Raw genomic sequence first — 23,905 nt, forward strand, 5'->3', positions numbered from 1 at the left:
AAACAAGTATACATGAGAGTATAAGGTAAATTAGGACTTCCCTGGTGGCTCAGATAGTAAAGCATCTGCCTCCAATGTGGGATACCCGGGTTTGATCCCTGGGTCAGGAAGATCTCCTGGAGAAGGAAATGGCACCCCACTCCAGTACTCTTGCCTGGAGAATCCCATGGATGGAGGAGCCTGGTGGGCTACAGTCCATGGGATCGCAAAGAGTCAGACATGACTGAGCGACTTCACTTTCACTTTTCATAAGGTAAATTAAATATCATGGATAATATTGTCAGTCACTATGCTGCTGCTGCTGCTGCTAAGTCGCTTCAGTTGTGTCCAACTCTGTGTGACCCCATAGACGGCAGCCCACCAGGCTCCCCTGTCCCTGGGATTCTCCAGGCAAGAACACTGGAGTGGGTTGCCATTTCCTTCTCCAATGCATGCAAGTAAAAAGTGAAAGTGAAGTCGCTCAGTCGTGTCTGACCCTCAGCAACCCCATGGACTGCAGCCTTCCAGGCTCCTCTGTCCATGGGATTTCCCAGGCAAGAGTACTGGAGTGGGGTGCCATTGCTTTCTCTGATCAGTTGCTATATATTATCTAAAAATACATTAACCCTTTAGGTTATTTGACATATCATTTTTTTCTGTATTTCTTTAAAGTGTTCATATAATTTGGCATATAGATGTACATAAGAGGAAAAACACACATGTGAACAGTGGTGTGCCTACTTATAAGGAGAGTGACATCATTATTAGTGGCTGAAAAAAAGGAGAAAATTAAACTTTAAAAAAATATGGAACTGAAGATAACCTTTGAGAAAAAGAAATCAAAATTAGAATATTTCCTATAAAATGGCTGATTTTTTTGTGTGTATTTGCAGACAGCATGGATCACATAATCCCTTAAACATGTACAGTGATCTTTGAAGATCTTCAGAGAGAAGTTTAGAAATCTTGGTCTAATGAAGTAGGAGCCTTGTATGAAGACCCTGTAAAAAGGAATAGCTATAATGACACGGCCCAAGAATATCACCTTTATTCTAAGAGTTGTTAATTTTGATATTTTTATTCACAATTTATTTCAAAAATTAGGCTAATGTTTTTACTGCATGAACAAACTGTAATCAAAATGGCATTTTTACAGAATAAACATCTCTTCAGTTTGCAAAGTGTTGAAAGTGTTAGTCACTCAGTTGTTCCCAACTCTTTGTGACCCCATGGACTGCAGCCCACCAGGCTCCTCTGTCCATGGGATTTTCCAGGCAAGAATAGTGGAGTGGGTTGCCATTTCCTTCTCCAGGGGATCTTCCCAGCCCAGGGAGCAAACCCAGGTCTTCTGCATTGCAGGTGGATACTTCACCGTCTGAGCCACCAGGGAAGCTTCCTATAGTAATAAACTTCTTTTATGCCTTTATCTTCTAAGTTCCAATTTTCTTTCCCTGTGTATGAATTCCTGCTGGGGCTCTCTATCCTGAGCACTATATTTGTTTGGTTTTGATCGTTTGGGACTCGGCTCATATCTTACACTTTGAGTCCCACCTGAGTTTAAATCTTAGTCCGTGTGGTTGGGTCTCTGTTACATATTGTTACACCAGAAATTGATAGCTCTTTCACCTGGGCTGATGATGATGGTGATAATAAATAATATCCCCATGTATTAAAAGGAGTTTTGTATATACATTTCACATACATTGTCTCTGACATAGAACACAAACTATCACTATCTTCATCTTATCAACAAAGAAACCTAGGGTCAGAAGGATTAAATAAATTGTCCAAGGTCCATGTCTAGGAGGAGGCAGTGCTAGATTCAAAATAAGGACTGTTGATCTCTAAGTTTCCTTATTCTTTCTAACACAGCACACAAGAACTCTCTGATTGTTGTTCCTCTGCCTCGTGGGTAGACTTAACATTCTTCCATTTGTCCATCCAACAAATATCTAATGAACAACTATTACAAGTTAGTCAGGATGCTAAACACTGGGAGATATAACATTGGTATACAAAATAATTATGACTTGACCTTAGAGACATCCAAGAACACTTCAAATCTCCAAGAACAAGAGTCAGCAGGCTTTTTTTTAAATTCCAGATAATGAGAAGCTATAAAAGGGTATCTAAATAAGATAGGGATGTGTATACATGGGCCTTACAGGTGGTGCTAGTGGCAAAGAACCTGCCTGCCAGTGCAAGAGACTTAAGAACCGTATATTCAGTCCCTGGGTCAGGAAGATCCTCTGGAGGAGGGCATGACGACCAGTATTCTTGCTTGGAAAGTCTCACAGACAGAGGAGCCTGGAGGGTACAGTCCATAGAGTCCTAAAGAGCTGGACAGAACTGAAGCAATTTAATATGCATACATGCGTATGTATAGTCACATATTTTAGACATACTATTCTCATCACAATGAAGAGTATATACTCAATTTTATACATACAGGAGTAAAGAAAAATCAATAGATGATCTAGTAAGAAACAATGTATCTAATCAAGGTGAAAGAAAGTAAAAGTGAAGTCGCTCAGTCCTGTCTGACTCTTTGAGACCCCGTGGACTGTAGCCCACCAGGCTCCTCCATCCATGGAATTTTCTAGGCAAGTGTACCGGAGTGGGTTGCCATTTCCTTCTCCAGGGGATCTTCCCAAGCTAGGGATCGAACCTGGATCTCCCGCATTATGGGCAGATGCTTTACTGTCTGAGGCACCAGGGAATCTTAATCAAGGTGAGATGAGAAATAAACAAGGAGGAGCCTGAGGAACACTTAGGTTGAATGATCGGAACTCACTGACCGATTCAATAGGGTTTGTAGGAGAGAAAAGCATCAAAACCTATTCTGAGATCTCTAGACTAGGAGAGGAGATGGAAAATAACCCAAATTACAGAGTCAACATTTCAAAAAGAAACACGTCTGAGGAAGAATATAGAGTTTAGTTTGGAACTTGTTGCATTTGAGCACATGTGGGAAGTCAGGTACCTTTCCATAAGTAGTTGAGAATTCCACTCTGGAGCTCATGAACATGGTTAAGGGTTGACAGAGAGATCTGTAAATCATCCATAAAAACATGATAGGTGAATTTATAGGACTCTATACAAGGGGAAAAGGTAAAAGACTAAGCAAAGAAGCCAGTGGTGAACATCAGAGTTGAACTGATATTTAAAAGGCATGTAAGAAAAGACGAACTTGTGAAGGAGATTGTTTTATATTGTAAAAATGTCCACAATTCTCCCTTCACTCCTCTCTGTTACTGTAGCCCATGTCAGACCAGTTTGAAGTAATGAGGAGTGAGGGGAAGACTGATGGCAGAAGAAATGGAGACAGAGAGAGAAATCTACATACTCAAAGTAATTAAAAACAAGTTCCTGTCCCGGAGGAGGAGATTGAATTCAGGAAAGTGATAGTTTTCAGCACAATGATCTTCAGCATCTTCAACTGTAAAATCATGGGGCTAGACTTGATAAATGTGGAAAATGTTTTCTTATCTTCTACTATACTTGGGAGGTAGAAAAACTTGGTAACTACACTCACATGTTTTGAAATCAAACAGGCATAGGGTGATCCAAATGCCTCTATAATATCTGTATGTTCATCCAAGATTATGTAAACAAAGTCTGAATTTTCTAGCATGAAAAATCATAATATTGTTAATATTAATAATAATCATTAACAACTAGGGTTATAGAGGTCATTTAATTAGATACTGTATAAAATTGACTGGCAGGTTGTGGCACAGAATAAGAGGTAGTTTTTTGCTATTAAAGTCAGGTGGGTCTTAGGAAGCATTACTAGAAACAAGCTAGTGGAAGTGGTGAAATTCCTGCTGAGCTATTTCAAATCCTAAAAGATGATGCTGTGAAAGTGCTGCACTCAATTTGACAGCAAATTTGGAAAAGTCAGCAGTGGCCACAGGACTGGGAAATGTCAGTTATCATTCCAATCCCAAAGAAGGGCTGCTGCTGCTCCTAAGTCACTTCAGTCGTGTCTGACTCTGTGTGACCCCAGAGACGGCAGCCCACCAGGCTCTGCCATCCCTGGGATTCTCCAGGCAAGAACACTGGAGTGGGTTGCCATTTCCTTCTCCAGTGCATGACAGTGAAAAGTGAAAGTGAAGTCGCTCAGTCGTGTCTGACTCTTAGCGACCCCGTGGACTGTAGCCTACCAGGCTCCCCTTCCCTGGGATTCTCCAGGCAAGAACACTGGAGTGGGTTGCCATTTCTCTCCCCAATGAAGGAAAGTGAAAAGTGAAAGTGAAGTCGCTCAGCCGTGTCCAACTCCTAGTGACCCCACGGACTGCAACCTACCAGGCTCCTCCGTCCATGGGATTTTCCAGGCAAGAGTACCGGAGTGGGGTGCCATTGCCTTCTCCACAAAGAAGGGCAATGCCAATGAATGTTCAGACTATCACACAATTGCACACATTTCACATGCTAGCAATGTAATGCTCAAAATTCTTTAAGCCAGGCTTCAACAGTATGTAAACCAAGAACTTCAAGTTGTACAAGCAGGATTTAGAAACGGCAGAGGAACTGGAGATCAAATTGCCAACATTCGTTGGATTATAGAAAAAGTGAGGGAATTCCAAAAGCACATCTACTTTGCTCTATTGACTACACTAAAGTCTTTGACTGTGTGGATCACAACAAACTGGAAAATTCTTAAAGTGATGGGAGTACCATACCATCTTACCTGCCTCCTGAGAAACCTGTATGCAGGTCAAGAAGCATATGGTTAAAACTGGACATGGAGCAACAGAATGTTCAAAATTGGGAAAGGAGTATTCCAAGACTATATATTGTTACCCTGCTTATTTAACTTATGCATAGAGTATGTCATGTGAAATGCTGGGCTGGGTGAAGCACAAGCTGGAAACAAGATAGCTGGGAGAAATATCAATAATCTCAGATATGCAGATGACACCACTCTAATGGTAGGAAGCAAAAAGGAACTAAAGAGCCTCTTGATGAAGGTGAAAGAGCAGAGTGAAAAAGCTGGCTTAAAACTCAACATTCAAAAAGAATGCCTAAGATCATGCCATCCAGTACCATCACTTCCTGGCAAATGGGGGGAAAATGAAAACAGGGACAGACTTTTATTTTTTGGGGCTCCAAAATCACTGCATATGGTGACTGCAGCCATGAAATTAAAAGACGCTTGCTCCTTGGAAGAAAAGCTATGACAAACATAGATAGCATTTTAGAAAGCAGAGACATCAGTTTTCTGACCAAGATCTGTCAAATCAAAGCTATGGTTTTTCCAGTAGTCATGTATGAATGTGAGAATTGGACCATAAAGAAGGCTGAATACTGAAGAACTGATGCTTTCGATTCTGTGGTGTTGGAGAAAGCTTGTGAGAGTCCCTTGGGCTGCAAGGAGCTCAAACCAGTCTATCTTAAAGGAAATCAGCCCTGAATATTCATTGGAAGGACTGATGCTGAAGCTGAAGCTCCAATACTTTGGATTGGAAGAGGGGACTCATTTGAAAAGACTCTGATGCTGGGAAAGATTGAAGGCAGGAGAAAAAGAAGGGGGCAACAGAAGATGAGATGGTTGGATAGCATCACTGACTCAATGGACACAATTTTGAGTAGATTTCAGAAGATAGTGAAGGACAGGGAAGCATGGCATGCTGCACTCCATGGGGTGGCAAAGATTCAGACATGACTGAACAACAATCATCATCATCATCACTACCTCTAAAGCTTGAATAATTTCTTTAATAGTTTGAGCTTAAATTTGCCCTACTCTGTTCCCTACCTGTTATTCTAGTTCTGTTTAATGGCAGTGCTTTGTGGTTTTAGAGGACTTGACAGTTTCACAATGTGCTTAAATATCATCACATTAGGATTTACTGAACTTAGTTGTATGGTCTCCCTTGACCACCTTCACTTCTCTGGCTTTATAAGCTGAGAATCAGAGATAGGGATGGCTTAAAGCAGTGACAGCAGGTTTAAGTTGCAGCTGTCAGTAAAGGAAGGAATAAGAAATAATAAGAAAAGCGCAGACATCTAAAACCTTTCAGGGTAGGGGAAACACACAAACCTTCAAATGTTAGTTATACTATTATTTCTGCACCGTATAATAATTAATGTGCCTGACAATGACCCTGCTTCATCAGTAAAGGATTAAATCATGTGTATAGTCTGTTTTCTAAGGTCAGACATTTTTGAAGGCTAAGGTTGAGCAACAAAACATGTTCTTGGAGTGGAATGAAAGATGGAATCAGTGCAGAGGCGTACAGCTGAGCTGCTCTTATTGTGGGAAGCGAAGATTAAGATCCCAATTTCACCTAAATAACCTAACATCCTTGTTGCACAGGAAGGCATCCTCCAGAACTTGGAGGGCCCATGGAAAATGATGCAAACAAAGTAAACCATGGGAATATTTTTTCCAGAAAATGCACATCAAAAATATTTAAAATACAGTATTGGTGCATTAAGGGGTAAATTATCTGGGAAGAAAATCAATCATGCTGAAAACTGCAGTCCTTCACAGTTCTAGATAAGTAATACTTTATTCTTTCTTTCAGGGTAAGAGGTCGTCTTAAATGTCATTTTAAATTTTTTATAGAACAATCTTATTTACATTCACAGGTAGCTCTCATGGAAAAATCTCAAATCAAGTTCTTTCATTTTCATGTCATAAGTCAGTCTTCCTGTGCATACTGTATCCCCACTTAAGAAGTATGCATTGCTAGTCTCTTAAAACATATTGTCAGACAATGTGACTGCTGCTGCTGAGTCACTTCAGTCGTGTCCGACTCTGTGTGATAATGTAACATCTCTCCTTAATTACTAACTTTTAAATGTTTCCTTTTACCCATGAACTCAAAACAAAATCTAATAAATACTCATTTTCAAGCAAAGAATAAATAATTAAGTAGAGAACTAAAAGTTACAAGTTAAAATTAAAAGTGATACCATTGTAGAAGAAAAGAAAAATGTAATTGATACCTGTATAACCTCAGGGCTTTCAAAGAACACCAGTCAGTCAGCATGACATATACATAAGTTTTACAAACATAATTTATTTTTATTTTATTACCTATGAGAATTAGGATATACTTTCTTGACCATAATAATTGCTTGCAGTTAATTACAAATGAAACAGAAGTGCTGGCAATATTGGAGACTTGTATTCTGCATAAAATTGGAAATTACTGCTATTACTCTTGGTTGCTAGAGAATATTAGGTCATAGATGCTAATTAGCAATTCATAGCCCTCCTACAGGGGGAAATCTCATTATAGGATGAAACCATCTTACTAGTCAAACATACCACTCATGACATTCGGATCATTTTTGTTTGAGCAATTATATGGTATAAAAACTAAAGATTTACCTTTTTTGTAAGAAGGAAACCATGACCTACACAGTCTCACTGCTTCAAGAAAAACAGTTGAATCACATTTTGAGTTTCATAGTTTTTACATAGGAATCAATTAAAAAAAAAGACAAAAGTTTTAATCAACACAAGGTAGATATGATGAGGTCTCCCATACAATGCTGCTGCTGCTGCTGCTGCAAAGTTGCTTCAGTCCTGTCCGACTCTGTGCGACCCCATAGACGGCAGCCTGCCAGACTCCCCCTTCCCTGGGATTCTCCAGGCAAGAACACTGGAGTGGGTTGCCATTTCCTTCTCCAATGCAGGAAAGTGAAAAGTGAAAGTGAAGTTGCTCAGTCGTGTCTGACTCTTAGCGACCCCATGAACTGCAGCCTACCAGGCTCCTCCATCCATGGGATTTTCCAGGCAAGAGTACTGGAGTGGGTTGCCATTGCCTTCTCCGCTCCCATGCAATACCTCTCCCCAAAACAAAAACTTAGAGAATAAAAGAATACGTGGAATGGGAGAGAAACAAGGATGGTTCAAGGACCTTCCCAATGTATAATTTGTCATACAGTTATACACTCACTCACACACACACAACCATCTGTGATTATTTCTATACATATATATTATATGTACACATATATAGAATATTTTATCTTTATATATATATGTAAATACATATTTATATAATCTTTTTTCATTTTCTTTTTTATTACAGCCAATAAATAATTGGCTTCTTCTGGATTTTTTTAAGGGAACTTTTGATGCTGTGATTTATTAAAATATATCCATGCCCCACAGTACACATATATTTTTTCTAAGCACATAAACATTTGAGGAAATATTAATAGAAAAAGGAACATGTTAAAACTCAAAACTGAATTTCGTTATTCCTACTAAGGTGAAAGAATTTAGATAATGTATAAATTCTGGCTATTTAATTATATTAGGTTTTATATTAAAACATAAACTATACTAGTAGTTTATATTATCCTGAAAAAAGGATATTAAATCTTTCATATTTCTCTTCTGGGACACACTTGTGTATGCACACACATATGCATACACAAACACTGGTGAGCTAGAAAATTCCTTAATGCACGAAACAAGAAACCATGGAATAAATCAGAGTCACCGGAATATAGGGATTCTTTATATTAAAGAGGCATGTTCATTTCTTCTCAGGGTAATGGCACACCCCACTTTTAATTGAACTCTTTTCGTATGGTACATCCATTTTCACCTGTGGAAGTAAAATTAATTAAATGAGCAAAAACCTGTAAAAAGTGGAAGCCTTAGTCTTTCTTCTCTGTGTACTATCAGAGGCTCCATGTGATACAAAATGTATCTGCCCTCTTCTTAAGCGCTTGTCAAGCCTTAACACAGGCTAGAATCAGATTTAAATGAACTCTTGAGTTGATTAAGCAAAGGAGAAGAATAATCAGGTTTAGTGAAAAATATTGAGGGAAACAGGCTCACTCTGTTCTGAATCAGATGATAGGCGGTGGGGGAGCCGGTAGTGTCCTATTTTAACCTGCACATGTCAGTCTTAAAAGAAGGGGATTGCCTTCCCTGCTTGTTTGAACTGAATCAGACCTGTGTTATGGGCAGTTCCAGTTCCAAGCGTCCTGACTCGTCCCTATGAAAGCACTTTAACTTACTGGATCGCATGCTACAGTTTTTATGTTTGAATACATACTACTATTGCCATGGTATGTGTGGGCCAGCCATTGTGCCTGCTAATAAAACAATACAACACTGGTACTTCATTTTGTTTTATTTCATAGTAATATGCGTTAATTGAAAATGCCATTAGAAAATTCAGGAAGGGAGAAAATACATAGTTTCTACAGTAGAAATAATTATGTAATCTTTTTTTTTTAACATTTTGATGTCTCTGCATCTATTATCTACCTGAAAAAAAAAATATTGTAACACTTTATATATATGGAATAAATTATACTTCAAAGACTCTTTCAAATTTTGATCCTCACAAAAACTCGAGGAGGAAGAGACCAGTAAGATTACACTCTGATGTGTGTGTATGTGTATCTTATTTATCATCTTTCTCTACCAATTGTCCCACCTGTTCCGACAAAAGCAAAGGTTAATTACGGTTCTGTGGAGCTATCTAGCAGAAGGCTACTTTTCTTCCACTAAATTACAACAAGGGTAAATTAGAGGTTTTCAGAACTTCAAGGTTTTGATTGATGAATTCATTACTTCACCTTTTCAAAGTGAGGACTCATGTTTTAAATATTTTATGTACAATTTGCATGTTGGCATTTTTAAAGGCTTAAAAAAAAATTAAACAGTGCTTTAAGAGAAAGGTCAAACTGGTCACCTTGGAGGCTGGATGCCTTTGTGATGCAGAGGAAGAGGCAGGATTGTCTTCTTTTCTCTCTCTACCCTGAAAAACAGTTTGTCTTCAGGTCCATGACGTCCTTGCATTATGAGTTTAGAACAAGGACAAATACATTTAGTGAGATACTGGAATTTCCTTCACCAAAGTGAGATTCTCTTTGTCAGCAATTCAACAGAGATTTGGCTTTGACTTCCCCTTGAATGTCAACATCAGCTAATTCAGGGTGGTGGCATTGCCCCCCTCCACGTGGGACCATCTTCATCCAAGTTTTGTGGACTTTAGACGCTCTGCATCTGGTCAGTGATGCACAGCCATGTGCTTGGAGCTGACAGAACCTTTCAATCCACTGAGCGAATTATTTCAAATTTAAGAAAACACACATTGCCATTGTTTTCTCACCTATCAAAGGTTCAAATGTAATAACACATCTCCCTCCCATGACATCAACTTAGTTGGACTTTAGAGAATTTATGAAGACACAAAGCAATTAAAAAAGATGTGTTCATTTTTTTTCCCCCAAATTGACCATAACTAAGAAGGCAATGGCACCCCACTCCAGTACTCTTGCCTAGAAAATCCCATGGACGCAGGAGCCTGGTAGGCTGCAGTCCATGGGGTCGCTAAGAATCGGACACGACTGAGCAACTTCACTTTCACTTTTCACTTTCATGCATTGGAGAAGGAAATGGCAACCCACTCCAGTGTTCTTGCCTGGAGAATCCCAGGGACGGGGGAGCCTGGTGAGCTGCCGTCTATGGGGTCGCACAGAGTCGGACACGACTGAAGCGACTTAGCAGCAGCAGCAAGCCTAATGTTTAAAAAATAATAAATAAAAAGAATAGCGATGGATAATTAGTATGATTAAATAATTGTTTGCAAAACAACTGTTTAGTCATCTGTCTAAGATTACAGGGGGTAGACAGAAGAGGGCATGCGGATACATATCTTGGCACAAATTGTAGGCCATGACACACAAAACAGACTTTCTTTAAAAACAGCTTAAGAATAAAAGAGGAGTCTTATTATTAATGCCCCACCTGCTTAATGCAACCATAACCCAAATTGGTTCACACATGCAGAATATTAAGCAGGGATCTAGAATAATGAGTGAAGTCTTTCAAGACATCGAAGGAAGAATCATTGTTGATATACGGAATTTTACCCTTATGAAAATCTGAAGCAATATTTTTGCCTCTCCCTCTCGGTGAGTCCATCCTGTTACCGAATATAACGTCACACTTCTGGCCTCATTCTCAGTCCATAATTTGTACTTGAAAAATATGTACAGGTTGAACCAGATGCTCCCAGTGCCTAAGGTAACTCTGTGATAAATTAGACACTTGAGAAAACAGGATTAAGTCTTTCCCTAAGAGTTCTGCAGAGGCCTACTCCACTTCAGGTAAATGCAGTACCTGAAAATCTGGCTCTATCAGAAAGGCAGTATTTACTGTAGTTTTACATTCAGCAGAATCTTTTTTAATGCTTACAGAAATGCTTTAATTAGTAAAAACATTTTTTTTCCAAATGATTCTTTGGGGATTTGTATACTGGGTAGACATACATACTTCTAAAATGAAGAATATCTTCAAGTGTCTTAGAGGGATTGGGGAAACAGCTATGTTTCCCAAATGGCCCTCACACTGGTTTTAATCCATGAGGTTAATATACATTGACAGATGAGGCATCAGGAAATTGATTATCAGTTGTCAATAGAATGTTTGGAGCAAAGTGTTACCTGCCTCATGGATGAAGCCTATTTCATCCTAATGCAGACAACCTAAATCATTGTGTTACTGAAGATCTTTCACTACTATATTTATTTCAAAGGCTGGAGAAAAGTCCTTTCTTTTATACCTTCTCTTTGATTCAAATGACTGAATATTACTTAACAATATCAATTTCATGTAGATTTAATCTGAGCTGTTAATAATCTTAAGTGTGTTTGAGTCACACTTTTAACATTTTAATTTTTGGCAGGATACTTCAAGGGATTTATATGCTCAAAACGACACTGAACAAACCAACAGTAATTACAATACAATGGCTGTTACAGCAGAACCGTACACGGTGTGTCTCTAGAAGCATCCTAACTGTACGCTTCACTGGGTTATCCTTTTGGTACCACACTGATTTTTTGAGCAGGGCCATCTTTTGCCCTGACTGTACCATTAAATATACTCCTGAAGCAAAGTTCTTTCCTGTCCTAGCGAACATACAGCAAGTTATACACCCATCTGTCTTTTCAACCTCCTGATAGAAAGGTCTATAACTCGGATGTCAACATCAGTGGAGCAAAAACAAGCTTTATTTACTGAGTTAAATTTGCATTGTCCTCTAGAAAATGTTAAAATTTTGAAGTCTGAGCATCGAACTTTTGACTTTTTACAGTCTCGAGGCTTCTTTTACGTGGCACAGGGTGAAGATGGTGGGTAAGAGTGGAATTCTAAATGTCTTTTATGAAATGTTGAAATTTTGACACATCATTTTTTTTTTTTACTTGACAAAAATCTTGCCACTTGGTCTTCCTTCCCTATTTTCCTGTTATACCGCTTCACCCTGCTTTCCCATTCAAGTCAAGTTTTTATTTCTTTATAGCACTTCTGTAGGCTAATAATCATGTGTTGTATTTATTCCCGTATGCTCCCTTTTTAACTCAGTCTAATTTCTCCTCCTTTTGTTGTCATGAACATCTGCCCCATCACAGACTGTTGAATCCATTTAAAGTAAGATAATCTTCCAAGTGCAAATAAATATGTGCCTCCACACACCCCCTGCAAAAATTAAAATGCTTCTCCCCCAGTTTTTGCAACATTTTGGCTACCAAACTAACAGCTACAATTATTTTTTTAATCAGTTCAAGGTTGACATGATATACATTTTCAAAAAGATCATTTATTTTGATAGCTACATTTGCCTAATCTTGAAGCTTCTTTCTGTTCAACAGAAACAACATTCTGTACTGAATGTTCTTTAGCTTGAGATAAACGAGACCTACATGCTTCCCAAACTTAAATATTCACTATGAAAGTAAAGAATGTAATTTCAGCACGAAGTCATAAGATACAGGTTACAAATTGAGCTTGTCCCTCAGTAAATACTTCTTCTGTCATAGACGTGATACGATGCGTTTCTAGGTCTGAAGAATTATAAAATGAAATATGTTATTGAAAAAGCTCTGCTTCAAATATAGGTAAGTGGAATTATAAATGGAACACATATAACAACCATACATTTAGAACATTGTCAACTGGTTTTGGGGTTTGGATTTACTGATAAAGTGTACTAAAAATTTCTCAAGGCTAATAATCACCCTTGGCATGGCAACACAGGGCAAAGTCAAGGACAGTACCTGAAGTCTTCTGAATTTTAATCCCAACAATGACATGTAAGTGAGTTGTTACAATGTTAACGAGTTGCTGTGTTACTGTGTTAACTTGCCCATACTTGTTACTATGGGCAAGTCACCTAACCAGTGGACTTGCAGTTCCCATCAGCTGATCTGTAGTAGTAGTGACTGGATGTCTGTCGCTTTCCTAAAGATCAGAGTAATTGAACGTACACGAGCAGGCTTAAGACCACAGAAAGCTCTACAAATACAAGTATTATTCTTCAGCAATAAAAACTCAATGCACCTAAAAAATACTCATGTGGGGTTTATATTTCAGTTAATGCCAGCTCTATTCTAATACAGGTTCTTTCAAAAGGCATGACTTGGGTATGTTTATTGAAGCTTTTAGTTGATAACCTTACCTTTTCATGATATTGTGAAATATTTAATCCACTTGAATTACTTTCCAAAATGTTGTATATCTCTTAAGAGGAAGCCAAGTATGTCTGAAAATAGGTATGTATATTTCACTCAAGGTTACATACATTTGAGACATGCTTTTTTAAAAATAATAAACCAACAATTACATTCAAAATTTGGGATTAGTAGCTATAAATTTTGTAGTTCTAAGCAGTAATATAAATTATTTTTCTTACTTTATACCTGACTGATAATTCTGGGTACTAGAACCAAATATGATAGTGGAATCTCATTATTTGGTGTAGTTATATGTTCTAGAAAGTCACTACAGACACCACATTAACAAATACTGAATCATTGCTACTAGAGGAAGTACAGGAGGGAGTTCCTACAAGCCTCTGGTCACAATATTTTTATCAACTGATTAATGCATAACCTTGTTTTATGTGTGTTTCTGTTTAAAGACATCTTAATACATAGTTGACTTATTAACTCATGCTTGAATGAAGCTTATCTTAATGTATATTTTCTTTGTAAGGCATAACACAACCTTGTTGGGCTCAGGTATTAATAAAATAGACAACACTTCTGCATTAAGCCTGGTCCCATTTTAAACAGCAAAGTTACCAAGAAAAACTACAAAAAAATGTGAAAAATGTATCACTAAATAGACCAAGAAAAGGACACTTCTATATAGTACGGAGCTGAAACACGAAGACCGAGTTCCATGTCAGCTGGGAATGTCCACGGTGGGTAACTCAAGCTCTCCTGCCTCTGCACTTCTCCGGGAAAGACCCCAAAAGCACCACAAGTATTGACTTTGGAATCACAGATAAATTTTAGCAAGTAGGCACATTTGAAATATGGAATCTGCCAATAATGAAGATTAACTTGTAAGGATTACATAGATGCTGAGGCTGGACTACATTAGTGAATCATTGGTCCATCCTCCATAGTTTGAAGCTTCTCTTTGCAAAAATAACTAATACTTTGTGAGCAGAGCTGTAAAAGCCACTATTCACTGCCGAACATTTAATGTCTGTCTTCTTCCCCCCTAACTCTCCCATTTAAGGAGCAATACTGCAAATGTGTTTGTTTACAAAGTCTTTGTGTGGAACAGTTTAAATGATTATTTTTTGAGGCATAATTTAGGACATCTGGGAGTAAATTTGTGTAAACAAATTCCTTTTGTTCCTTCTCCCTCAGCCCCCAATCCTACATAGCAATCGGACTTTATCATCCGGAGGCCAAAAAAAAACACTGGAATATTTCAGCCAAATGGCACTAACCTGAGAAGGGTTTGCATTTTCAGTCCAGCCACTGGCATGACCTTTTGGAATAAAGATGAGTCTGGACCAATCTTGATAAAACTACTGTCATTACAGTGGAAAAGTTTATATTTTTTTCCTCTTGTAAGTTGTATTCTTTTATTTTTTCCACCATTTCCACTGAGAAAAATTCTAGGTTCAATACTTACCCAAAGGTCAGAGTACAGTTATCTCTACAGAGCTCTGGCCACTTTATCCACTTCATGGCCAATACCCAAAGCAGTTAGAGAAGAGGACTAGATGAATGAGAAAAAGGACAGAATCTTTTTGAATCCCATGATAGATATCATCTGTTACAAAGCCCATTAGAACCATCACTGCTTAATCCTGTTCTTAAGATTGCTGTTTAGTATTTCATGAATTGATCTCTGAAATTCTGGAAATATTCCATAGCATAATATTTTTCTGGGTTCTAACAGGTATTGAAATATAATTAAAAAAAAAAAAAAAACTCTAGATGTCAGGACTCTTGGATTTAAGTTCTGCCTCTTATGAACTTATGAGGTTGGGGCAGTCAGTCTTCTAAGCTTCGTTATCCTCATCTGTTAAATACAGACAATAAGAGTCACCTGAGAAGGTAAATAGGCAGGTCTAAAGAAATAATAAATATGAAAGGGTTTTGTAAATAGTCAAAGGCCATAGGAACAAGATCTCAGCTCTAACATTAGCCAATGAAAATGTAATGACTACATAGTAATATTATTTGTAAAATAAGCTTATTATTATTATTATTATTAAACATAGTAAAACCAGTAGCTTCTTTTGAGCCATAACTAATGATTTGGTTCTTTTTGTTCTGTTTCAGAAAAGAGATGGTATATACTGATGAGTTCTAGGAAGCAATAGTAGAACCCCCGAGTCCGAGATTTGTAGAAAGTTCCACAATTTATTGAAGAAGACTGAATCACCTCATATATCATTTTCTATTTCCCCAAGTAATCAAACCTTATAAACTTGCTTCCAGGTCCTCAAAGCAGAAGACTGCGGCATCTCACTGTTTGTATGAAGTTTGAATTTGAGACTTGGTTGAACTAACAGCCATGCTTTCAGAAGTGTGAGTGCCAGTATTTGCTTAATTCAATTACCCAGCATGTAACTGATCAAAAGAAGAAAAGGCTTGGCTCAATTCCAGATTCGTATACGTAATTAATGCTGATCAAAGTGACCAAATAATTGCCAATCTTGCCCAATTTTGAAATTAGTTTTCTATTTTAATTAAGAAATCTGCTTCAAATTTAGGTTTGAGAGCATTTGTTTTGGACTTTTTTCCTAACCTGGATTACTTTGCTTTCTACCTGCAAACCTCACTGACATCCAACATTTGACTCTTCTTCAATTTACAGCTTACACATGAAATCTCAGAAAAGTTGAGTCAAATAAGGCTTAGTTGTCAAAAATTCATTTTTAGCAACTGGTTCCACCATGGTATTCACTCAAGTCCATTGTTCACAAACTAACTTTAAAATTTGACCAATACATGCTTGTTTAGGATCTGTGTTTCTTTATGAGTAATGCTTAAGCTAATTTAACTTGTAAGCTTAGAGTGGACTTGTCTATACTAATGTTTGATACATTGTGGCTTATTCAATAAATACTTAACAGCAACCAAAGAATTGGACCAATTGACACATCAGCTTTATGGATTTAATGGATGACTGGTACTTTAAAAAGAAATCTTTTAAACATGGAGTAAATAAAGCATGAAGCATTTAAATGAACTGTCCTGAATATCCCAGGACTTAAAATGTTACTATGGCCAATATACAATGAAAGAATCAAACCATCTGTCTACACAGACAGTCTTCTGAGGCTTGGTGATTCATAGCATTCTCTGCACTAACTAATGCTCGGTTCCTGCTGATGGAGCTCTCAGAGTGAGAAACCATTCTATTTTAACACTCAGTTTGAATGACGTTAGTATTGCTTTTGTGTTATTTTGCCTAGAGAGCCACCTTAAAATCTATTCGTTTTGCCAACTTTGTACATCATGTTCCAATGGGTAGACACATGGCAGGCCATAGGTGATCTCAATGTAAGGCACCATCATTGTCTAGTAAGTGGCCTGTCCATGAGCAAACTGATCATTGACAAGGAGATTAACTCTAGAGGGAGAAAATCAGGTCTCCTCTAGAGAAACAAGGTTTCATGCGTTCAGAAACTGCAATACATTTCACAAGGGAAATCATATTCAGGGAATAAAGGGAAGTCCGACCCTCAGCGACCCCATGGACTGCAGCCTTCCAGGCTCCTCCATCCATGGGATTTTCCAGGCAAAAGTACTGAGTGGGGTGCCATTGCCTTCTCTGATTCAGGGAATAGACCTGGTTGATTCCAAAAATTCACTTTGTCCTGCCTTAATTTGGTTGCACACTTTAATTATAATTTGTAAAAACAGGAAGAGATTGTGGAATGTCCCTTGACAACAGCAATATGATTGTAGGGGTATATCTGTCCTAGGACTCATGAAAACAGAACTATTTCCAGTGCATTGCAAAGGCCCTATGGCCTTGATAAATACTTCAGCTGTCTCCCTGATGACTGTGACAAGTGGTTGGTTGACAGGACATGAGTGAAGTCACTGTGGCATTTGTGACTTTTGCTTTTTCTTTAGCAACTCAAGTTCAACAATAGGGAAAACAAAATCACTCTGAGTATCACAACACGAGTTAACTCTCTTTTTTTTTTTATTTTGTTTAAAAAAAATGGAACGCTTCACGAATTTGCGTGTCTGAATCAAATATTTTTCTTTCACAGTTCAGAGAATGCATCAACAAGGAATTAGGGAAGTTGATTGTGTGAGGACATGAGAGTTTCCAAGAAAGTTAGCCACATTTTGAAAATCCAGAAGACATGCAGCTTAAGTTTAAACGTTGACTTATTAAAAATAGTTAATGACGTCATTTGATTAGTTCAAAAGCATACCGACCATCAGCAGAGTTTTCTGAGCACAGACTATGTGCCTGGTGCTCTGCAGAGGGCCTCGGAAGATCCAGAGACAAGGAAGACAGTGAGCTGATTAGGGAATACATTATTAGGAAAATAATGTATACATAGGAGGAAAAATTGAGAGACTATTCAAGAAAAAAAATAACAGCACTCCAGGATAATGAGTGCATTTGTTTCAGAAAATAAGGTTATAGACGCAAAATTTAAAACAAGACTATCTTTTACTAAGAACATCACTCTGGGAGGAAGAAGCCAAAGAAGGAGATTGATTCAGCTCTCCCAGTGCTTCAAAATATCAAAATTCTTGTTGTTGTTGTTCAGTTGCTAAGTCACATCTACTCTTTGCGACCCCATGAACTGCAGCATGCCAAGTCACGTCTGTCCTCTGCTATCTCTGAGTTATGACTCTCAGAGAGGAGTAAGGAACTTTTGATACTCACAGAGCTATTTATAGAGGACTATACATGGAACAACAGACTGGTCCCAAATAGGAAAAGAGCACGTCAAGGCTGTACATTGTCACCCTGTTTATTTAACTTAATGCAGAGTACATCATGAGAAACGCTGGACTGGAAAAAACACAAGCTGGAATCAAGATTGCCGGGAGAAATATCAATAACTTCAGATATGCAGATGACATCACCCTATGGCAGAAAGTGAAGAGGAACTCAAAAGCCTCTTGATGAAAGTGAAAGTGGAGAGTGAAAAAGTTGGCTTAAAGCTCAACATTCAGAAAACGAAGATCATGGCATCTGGTCCCATCACTTCATGGGAAATAGATGGGGAAACAGTGGAAACAGTGTCAGACTTTATTTTTCTGGGCTCCAAAATCACTGCAGATGGTGACTTCAGCCATGAAATTAAAAGACACTTACTCCTTGGAAGGAAAGTTATGACCAACCTAGATAGCATATTCAAAAGCAGAGACATTACTTTGCCAACAAAGGTTCGTCTAGTCAAGGCTATGGTTTTTCCTGTGGTCATGTATGGATGTGAGAGTTGGACTGTGAAGAAGGCTGAGCGCCGAAGAATTGATGCTTTTGAACTGTGGTGTTGGAGAAGACTCTTGAGAGTCCCCTGGACTGCAAGGAGATCCAACCAGTCCATTCTGAAGGAGATCAGCCCTGGGATTTCTTTAGAAGGAATGATGCTAAAGCTGAAACTCCAGTACTTTGGCCACCTCATGCGAAGAGTTGACTCATTGGAAAAGACTCTGATGCTGGGAGGGATTGGGGGCAGGAGGAGAAGGGGACGACAGAGGATGAGATGGCTGGATGGCATCGCTGACTCGATGGACATGAGTCTCAGTGAACTCTGGGAGTTGGTGATGGACAGGGAGGCCTGGCGTGCTGCAATTCATGGGGTCACAAAGAGTCGGACACAACAGAGCAACTGATTTGATCTGATGGAATTTACTCCTGCCCTAAAGGGTTTATCATGCTTCCACCAGAAAAGTATAATTATTATTTATTTATAACTCTAAAGACATCGTCATTTATCATATAGGAAAGAAAGATTATGGATTTATACATGTGGAAAGGTCAAAAGGGATTTAAATGTGATCCTTGCACTCAAGGTCCTCATCCTTCATGTTTATTCCATGGGCTCTTAAACTCAGCAAGTGGAAACTGAACTCAAGGTCTTTCGTGGTCCTCTTGTATGTCCCATAGCTGGAAGGGCACCACTAAACATCCAGTGCTTTCCAAGCCATTGGCAATATCTTTTGCTCCACATCTGAAGTCCTCTGTATGCAACACCATCCCTCTGTTACATTCATGGTCTCCAGGCTGCCTCGTTTTTGTGAATATTCTCCACATGGCCATATTTCTAAAATGCAATATGAACACATTACTCTTCTACTTAAAACCATTTAATTACCATGCATTGCCAAAAATCAGATATATTTAGTATGATGGCAAAAGGTCATTTGCTATCCAGCCCCCACTTTACTTTTCAGCCCCTTCTCCCTTCATTGCTTCCATCCACTTAATTTCTTTTTTTTTTTTTAAAGAAAAGGGTGGAATTTAATCTTTATTTACAGGACACTGCAAGATATGAAATTCCACATAGAAACAAGAAACCCATTGAGAGGAGAAGCTTCATACAGTATGTACAGTTTGGAACTGTTCAAGTGTAGTTTTGTTGTAAAAAGTGCTACAATAACAAACCACATTTAAAAAGAGTTCTTAGTAGAGAAACAGTGAGACAAACTTATACCAAACATAGTGCACAACGAACAGCGTTAACCTCGGATGCGCATCTAAAAGCTGAAGGTCCCAGCAGAGCCGTCCTGCACTTGGAATGTGTAGCCTTCAGAGGTAGTTTCTGGCACAACGTTTTGATCTTCCTCTTCCTCTACAGAGAAATACTTCTCAATCAAGTTTAATGACGCTTTGTACACAGACTCGTTTTCATGGTTTTGCAGAGCTTCGATTTTGTCCAAACCTCCACATTCTTCAATCATTATACCAAGTTTCTCAGTCTCACCTAGTTTCTCAGCAGCCCGAAAGATATTTGAAACGGCATCCAGAATAACCAGAACAATTTTGGTATCTTTTGCAGTGAGGAGGTTCATCAACGGCTCTATTATGTCGCAATGAACAAGGTACACGATCTGCTCAAAAGTTCCGCCACTTGTATAGTTGTTCACAGCCCATGCGGCTTCCTTTTGTGTCTTAATGTCTGCCTTTGAGAGAAGGCCAACAAGGAATGGGACTAATCCATGATTCACAACTTGTTGTATCTGGTCCTGGCGGCCAGCTGTGATGTTTGACATTGTCCACGTAGCTTCCTTCTGAATATTAGTTTTGGAGTTTGTCAGCAGGCTGGGAAACACGGCAAGTGCTCCTGCATCTATTACAACCTGTGTTTGTTCATCTGTCCCAGTGACAATATTTCCTATGGCTCTGAGCACAGGAGCCACAATTGGCAATTCAGTAGCTCCTAAAAGCTTCACAAGTTGGGGTACAACACCAGTTTTCACAACCATTTCAATCCGTTCATTTGGACCATCAGTAAGGTAGGAAATAGCCCAGCAGGTATCAGCTAATACTTCTGGATCATCGTGATGCAGGAGATGAACTAAAGTAGGAAGAATCTGCTCAATAGCCTCTAAGGGGGGTGCAGGATTCTTGTTGCGACAAAGATTTGAAAGCGTCCAGGTAAGATTACGTAAGTAACCACATGCTAGAGATGACATATCAGGGACAGCCAGAAGTGCCAGTAGCGGATCAACTGCACCATACTTGATAACCAAGTCTCGGAAAACTGAACCATCACCTGCAATGTTTCCTAGAGCCCATACAGCTTGTTCACTGATGTGAGCATGGGGAGATGCCAACAGAGAAATGAATGCTGGGATAGTGCCTCCGTCTACCAGAGCCTTGGTCTGTTCTGATGTCCCAGAAGCAATGTTAGTGAGGGCCCAAGCAGATTCGAACTGAATGGGACTACAATCAGTTCTTCCCAAGAAGGACACAAATTTTGGAATCAAACCAGCCCGGATTATGTTGTCAATAGGGGGCGGCTTTTCCCTAGAAAGCAGTTTCCTAGCAGCTTGAGTAGCTTGGAGCTGGCTTTCCAAATTGTTGCTATTTATGCCTTTGACAATATCATCAACAGACCAATTTACAGTGCCCTGGTTGTTGCAGTTTTCCTGCAGTGGAGAAGTAGCATCATCAGGAAGAGCTGACATTTCTCCTTTTCAGCATCTGGTCATCCTTCTTAGCTTTCCTTAGCTCCACATTAACTTCTATTCGGCGCCGCCTCATTTCTGTACTGTCTTTCCCCTTGTTCTTGAATCTGTTAAGGCGGGGAGCTGGTGAATTAGCATTCTCATTGGTGGACATGATTATGAGACAAAGGGAGAAAGCTACACAGCAGGCTTAAGCGTCCACCGGAGGCGGTGCGCGGCGCACAAGCTGCGGGATCTGCTGCCTCTAAACGTCCACCACGGTCAGCCCGAGGACGGTGTGGCCATCCACTTAATTTCTACTGTCTGTGAACTTATTTCCAGTTCTCCAAACGAGCTGATGTGACTCTGTCTTTGCCCATGATGTTGTTTCTACTCATCCTTCAGGACACAGCTCAGCTATCACTTCCCCTTGACCACTGCTTTGCCCAGGGGGACTCAGGTATTTCCTCCTCTGTTCTTTATCATAAATCTTAGAACATGTTGTTGGAATCTTTCATGGTCTCTAGAGTGCTCTTCAAGAGCAGAGGCCTTAAATACCATTCATCTTTGACTATCCATCATCTAGTAGTGCTTAATAAATTTCACGTGGAGGACTTTATGAATATCTTGACTATTTTTCTTACTTTGTTAATTGCTTAGTCATGGACTCTATCTTATTATCTATGTGCTCAAAGTGTGGCTTCTAAGAGGGAGCAATATTTGCTCCATATTGATTGTTGAGTGAAAAAATAAAAAATTGCCTATATGAAGATTGAGGGGCTTCCTTGGTGGCTTAGCAGTAAAGAATCCACCTGCAATGCAGAAGACACAGGTTTGATCCCTGGGTCAGAAAGAGCTCCTGGAGAAGGAAATGACAACCCACTCCAGTATTCTTGCCTGGGAAATCCCATGGACAGAGGAGGCTGCTGGGCTATAATCTATGGGGTTCCAAAACAGCTGGACATGACTTAGTGACTAAACAACAAAAACCTAAATACTGGCTGACTGACTAAATCTATAGTGTAACAGTTGGTCATGATGTTGATCCTTAGGGCTGAATGGTTTTTCATCATTTTAACATTTATTATATTTTAGTAAAATTAATCATGCAGTTTATTTGAAAAGATGTGAACTATTTTTAAAACTCTATGCTTACAGGCTAAAGTTTCTAGAATTTTTGCCCCCAAACTGACAGTGATTCAAATCACTTTCATCACAGAAGGTAAACATAGTGAGTTATGGAAGAGACATCAGCAAGATGGAAAAAAGGAATTCCTAGCACACATCCCCTCCCAGAAACGCTGATTTGATCAACAACCTCCACACAAAAATAACCTCGCAAGAACTAAGTGTTCCCAGCTAGGGGTTGAAGCAGAACGCAGAAATAAGGGGATATGCACTGAGGAGGGTATTAGAGACAGGTTCACAGTACCCTCATCACCCCTCTCCCAAGCCCAGACAGCCCAGCATGCAGAGAGACATCTTCTCCGTGTGAGGAGGAGATTGAAGTGAGGGCCCGACTTTACCACAGACTCCAGAGCAAGGTCCACATCGTCCACCAGAAGGCTCTCATGAACTCAGATTCCTGGCCCTCCCCAAAATGAGGTCATCTGCCTTGGACACAGACACCAGACCCAAGCCACTGGCCCCCGATCTCTATTTTGCCCCTGAGGACCCAGGATCCATGCCAGCCACGATGGATCCAAGCCACCAAGCCTGCCCACTTTCTGACCAGTTGCTTCAAACCTGGTCAGAAAGTGAAGAAATAAAGCTTTGCCAGAATCTCAGGAGTTCCTATATGCACCTTCCCAGTCTATAACCACAAAAATAATTACTCTTCTGAGTTCTAATGTTATAGCTTAGTATTATCTGTTTATGGAATTTGTATAAATAGAATCTGTGAGTCTTGTGGTTTTCAATACTACATTTGTAACATTAATCTGTTTTATTATGTATGGTTGTGATTCATTCCTTTTCATTGCTGTGTAAAATTCTGCTGTATATGAATGTGCATATATATACATATGTATGTATATATGTGCATTCATGAATTTCAATTCTACTGTTTATAAGTACTTGTGTTGTTTGGAGTTTGAGTCCTACACTTTTCTTATTTATTTCTGTGTGTGCTCAGTAGCTCAGTTGTGCCCAACTCTGTGACCCTATGGACTGTAGCCTGCCAGGCTCCTGTGTCTGTGCAATTTTCCAGGCAAGAATACTGGAGCAGGTTGCCATTTCCTACTCCAGAGGATCTTCTTGACCCAGAGATTAACCCCACATCTCCTATGTCTCACTGCATTGGCAGGCAGATTCTTTACCACTGCACAACATGGGAAAACCTTAGTTAATGGCTTTTTTAATATGGTATTTTAAGTAGCTTTTTTTTTTTAATTCTGTATTCCAATTTTTTTGGTAATGTGTAAAAATACTGCTTCACTTCCAAGCTGACTCATGTTGGCAGACCTTTGTTACATGAGCCTGTCCACAGGGCTACCTCATAACACGGCTTCTGATTCCTCTAGAAGTGGACAAC

At 39.1% G+C, this 23,905-nt stretch overlaps 1 protein-coding gene across 1 annotated transcript; it reads right to left on the reverse strand.

Moving 5' to 3' along the window:
- Positions 1 to 19,693: 19,693 nt before the first annotated feature.
- Positions 19,694 to 21,664, reverse strand: LOC102412383 (importin subunit alpha-1-like). Its single transcript, XM_044928527.2, is given in 2 exon segments — positions 19,694 to 21,382; positions 21,384 to 21,664. Coding segments are annotated over 2 exon segments (1,587 nt in total). The 5' UTR covers positions 21,548 to 21,664; the 3' UTR covers positions 19,694 to 19,959.
- Between the last annotated feature and the right edge of the window lie 2,241 nt (positions 21,665 to 23,905).

Source organism: Bubalus bubalis, chromosome 15 (genome assembly GCF_019923935.1).
Source record: "Bubalus bubalis isolate 160015118507 breed Murrah chromosome 15, NDDB_SH_1, whole genome shotgun sequence".
Classification (NCBI taxonomy): domain Eukaryota; kingdom Metazoa; phylum Chordata; class Mammalia; order Artiodactyla; family Bovidae; genus Bubalus; species Bubalus bubalis.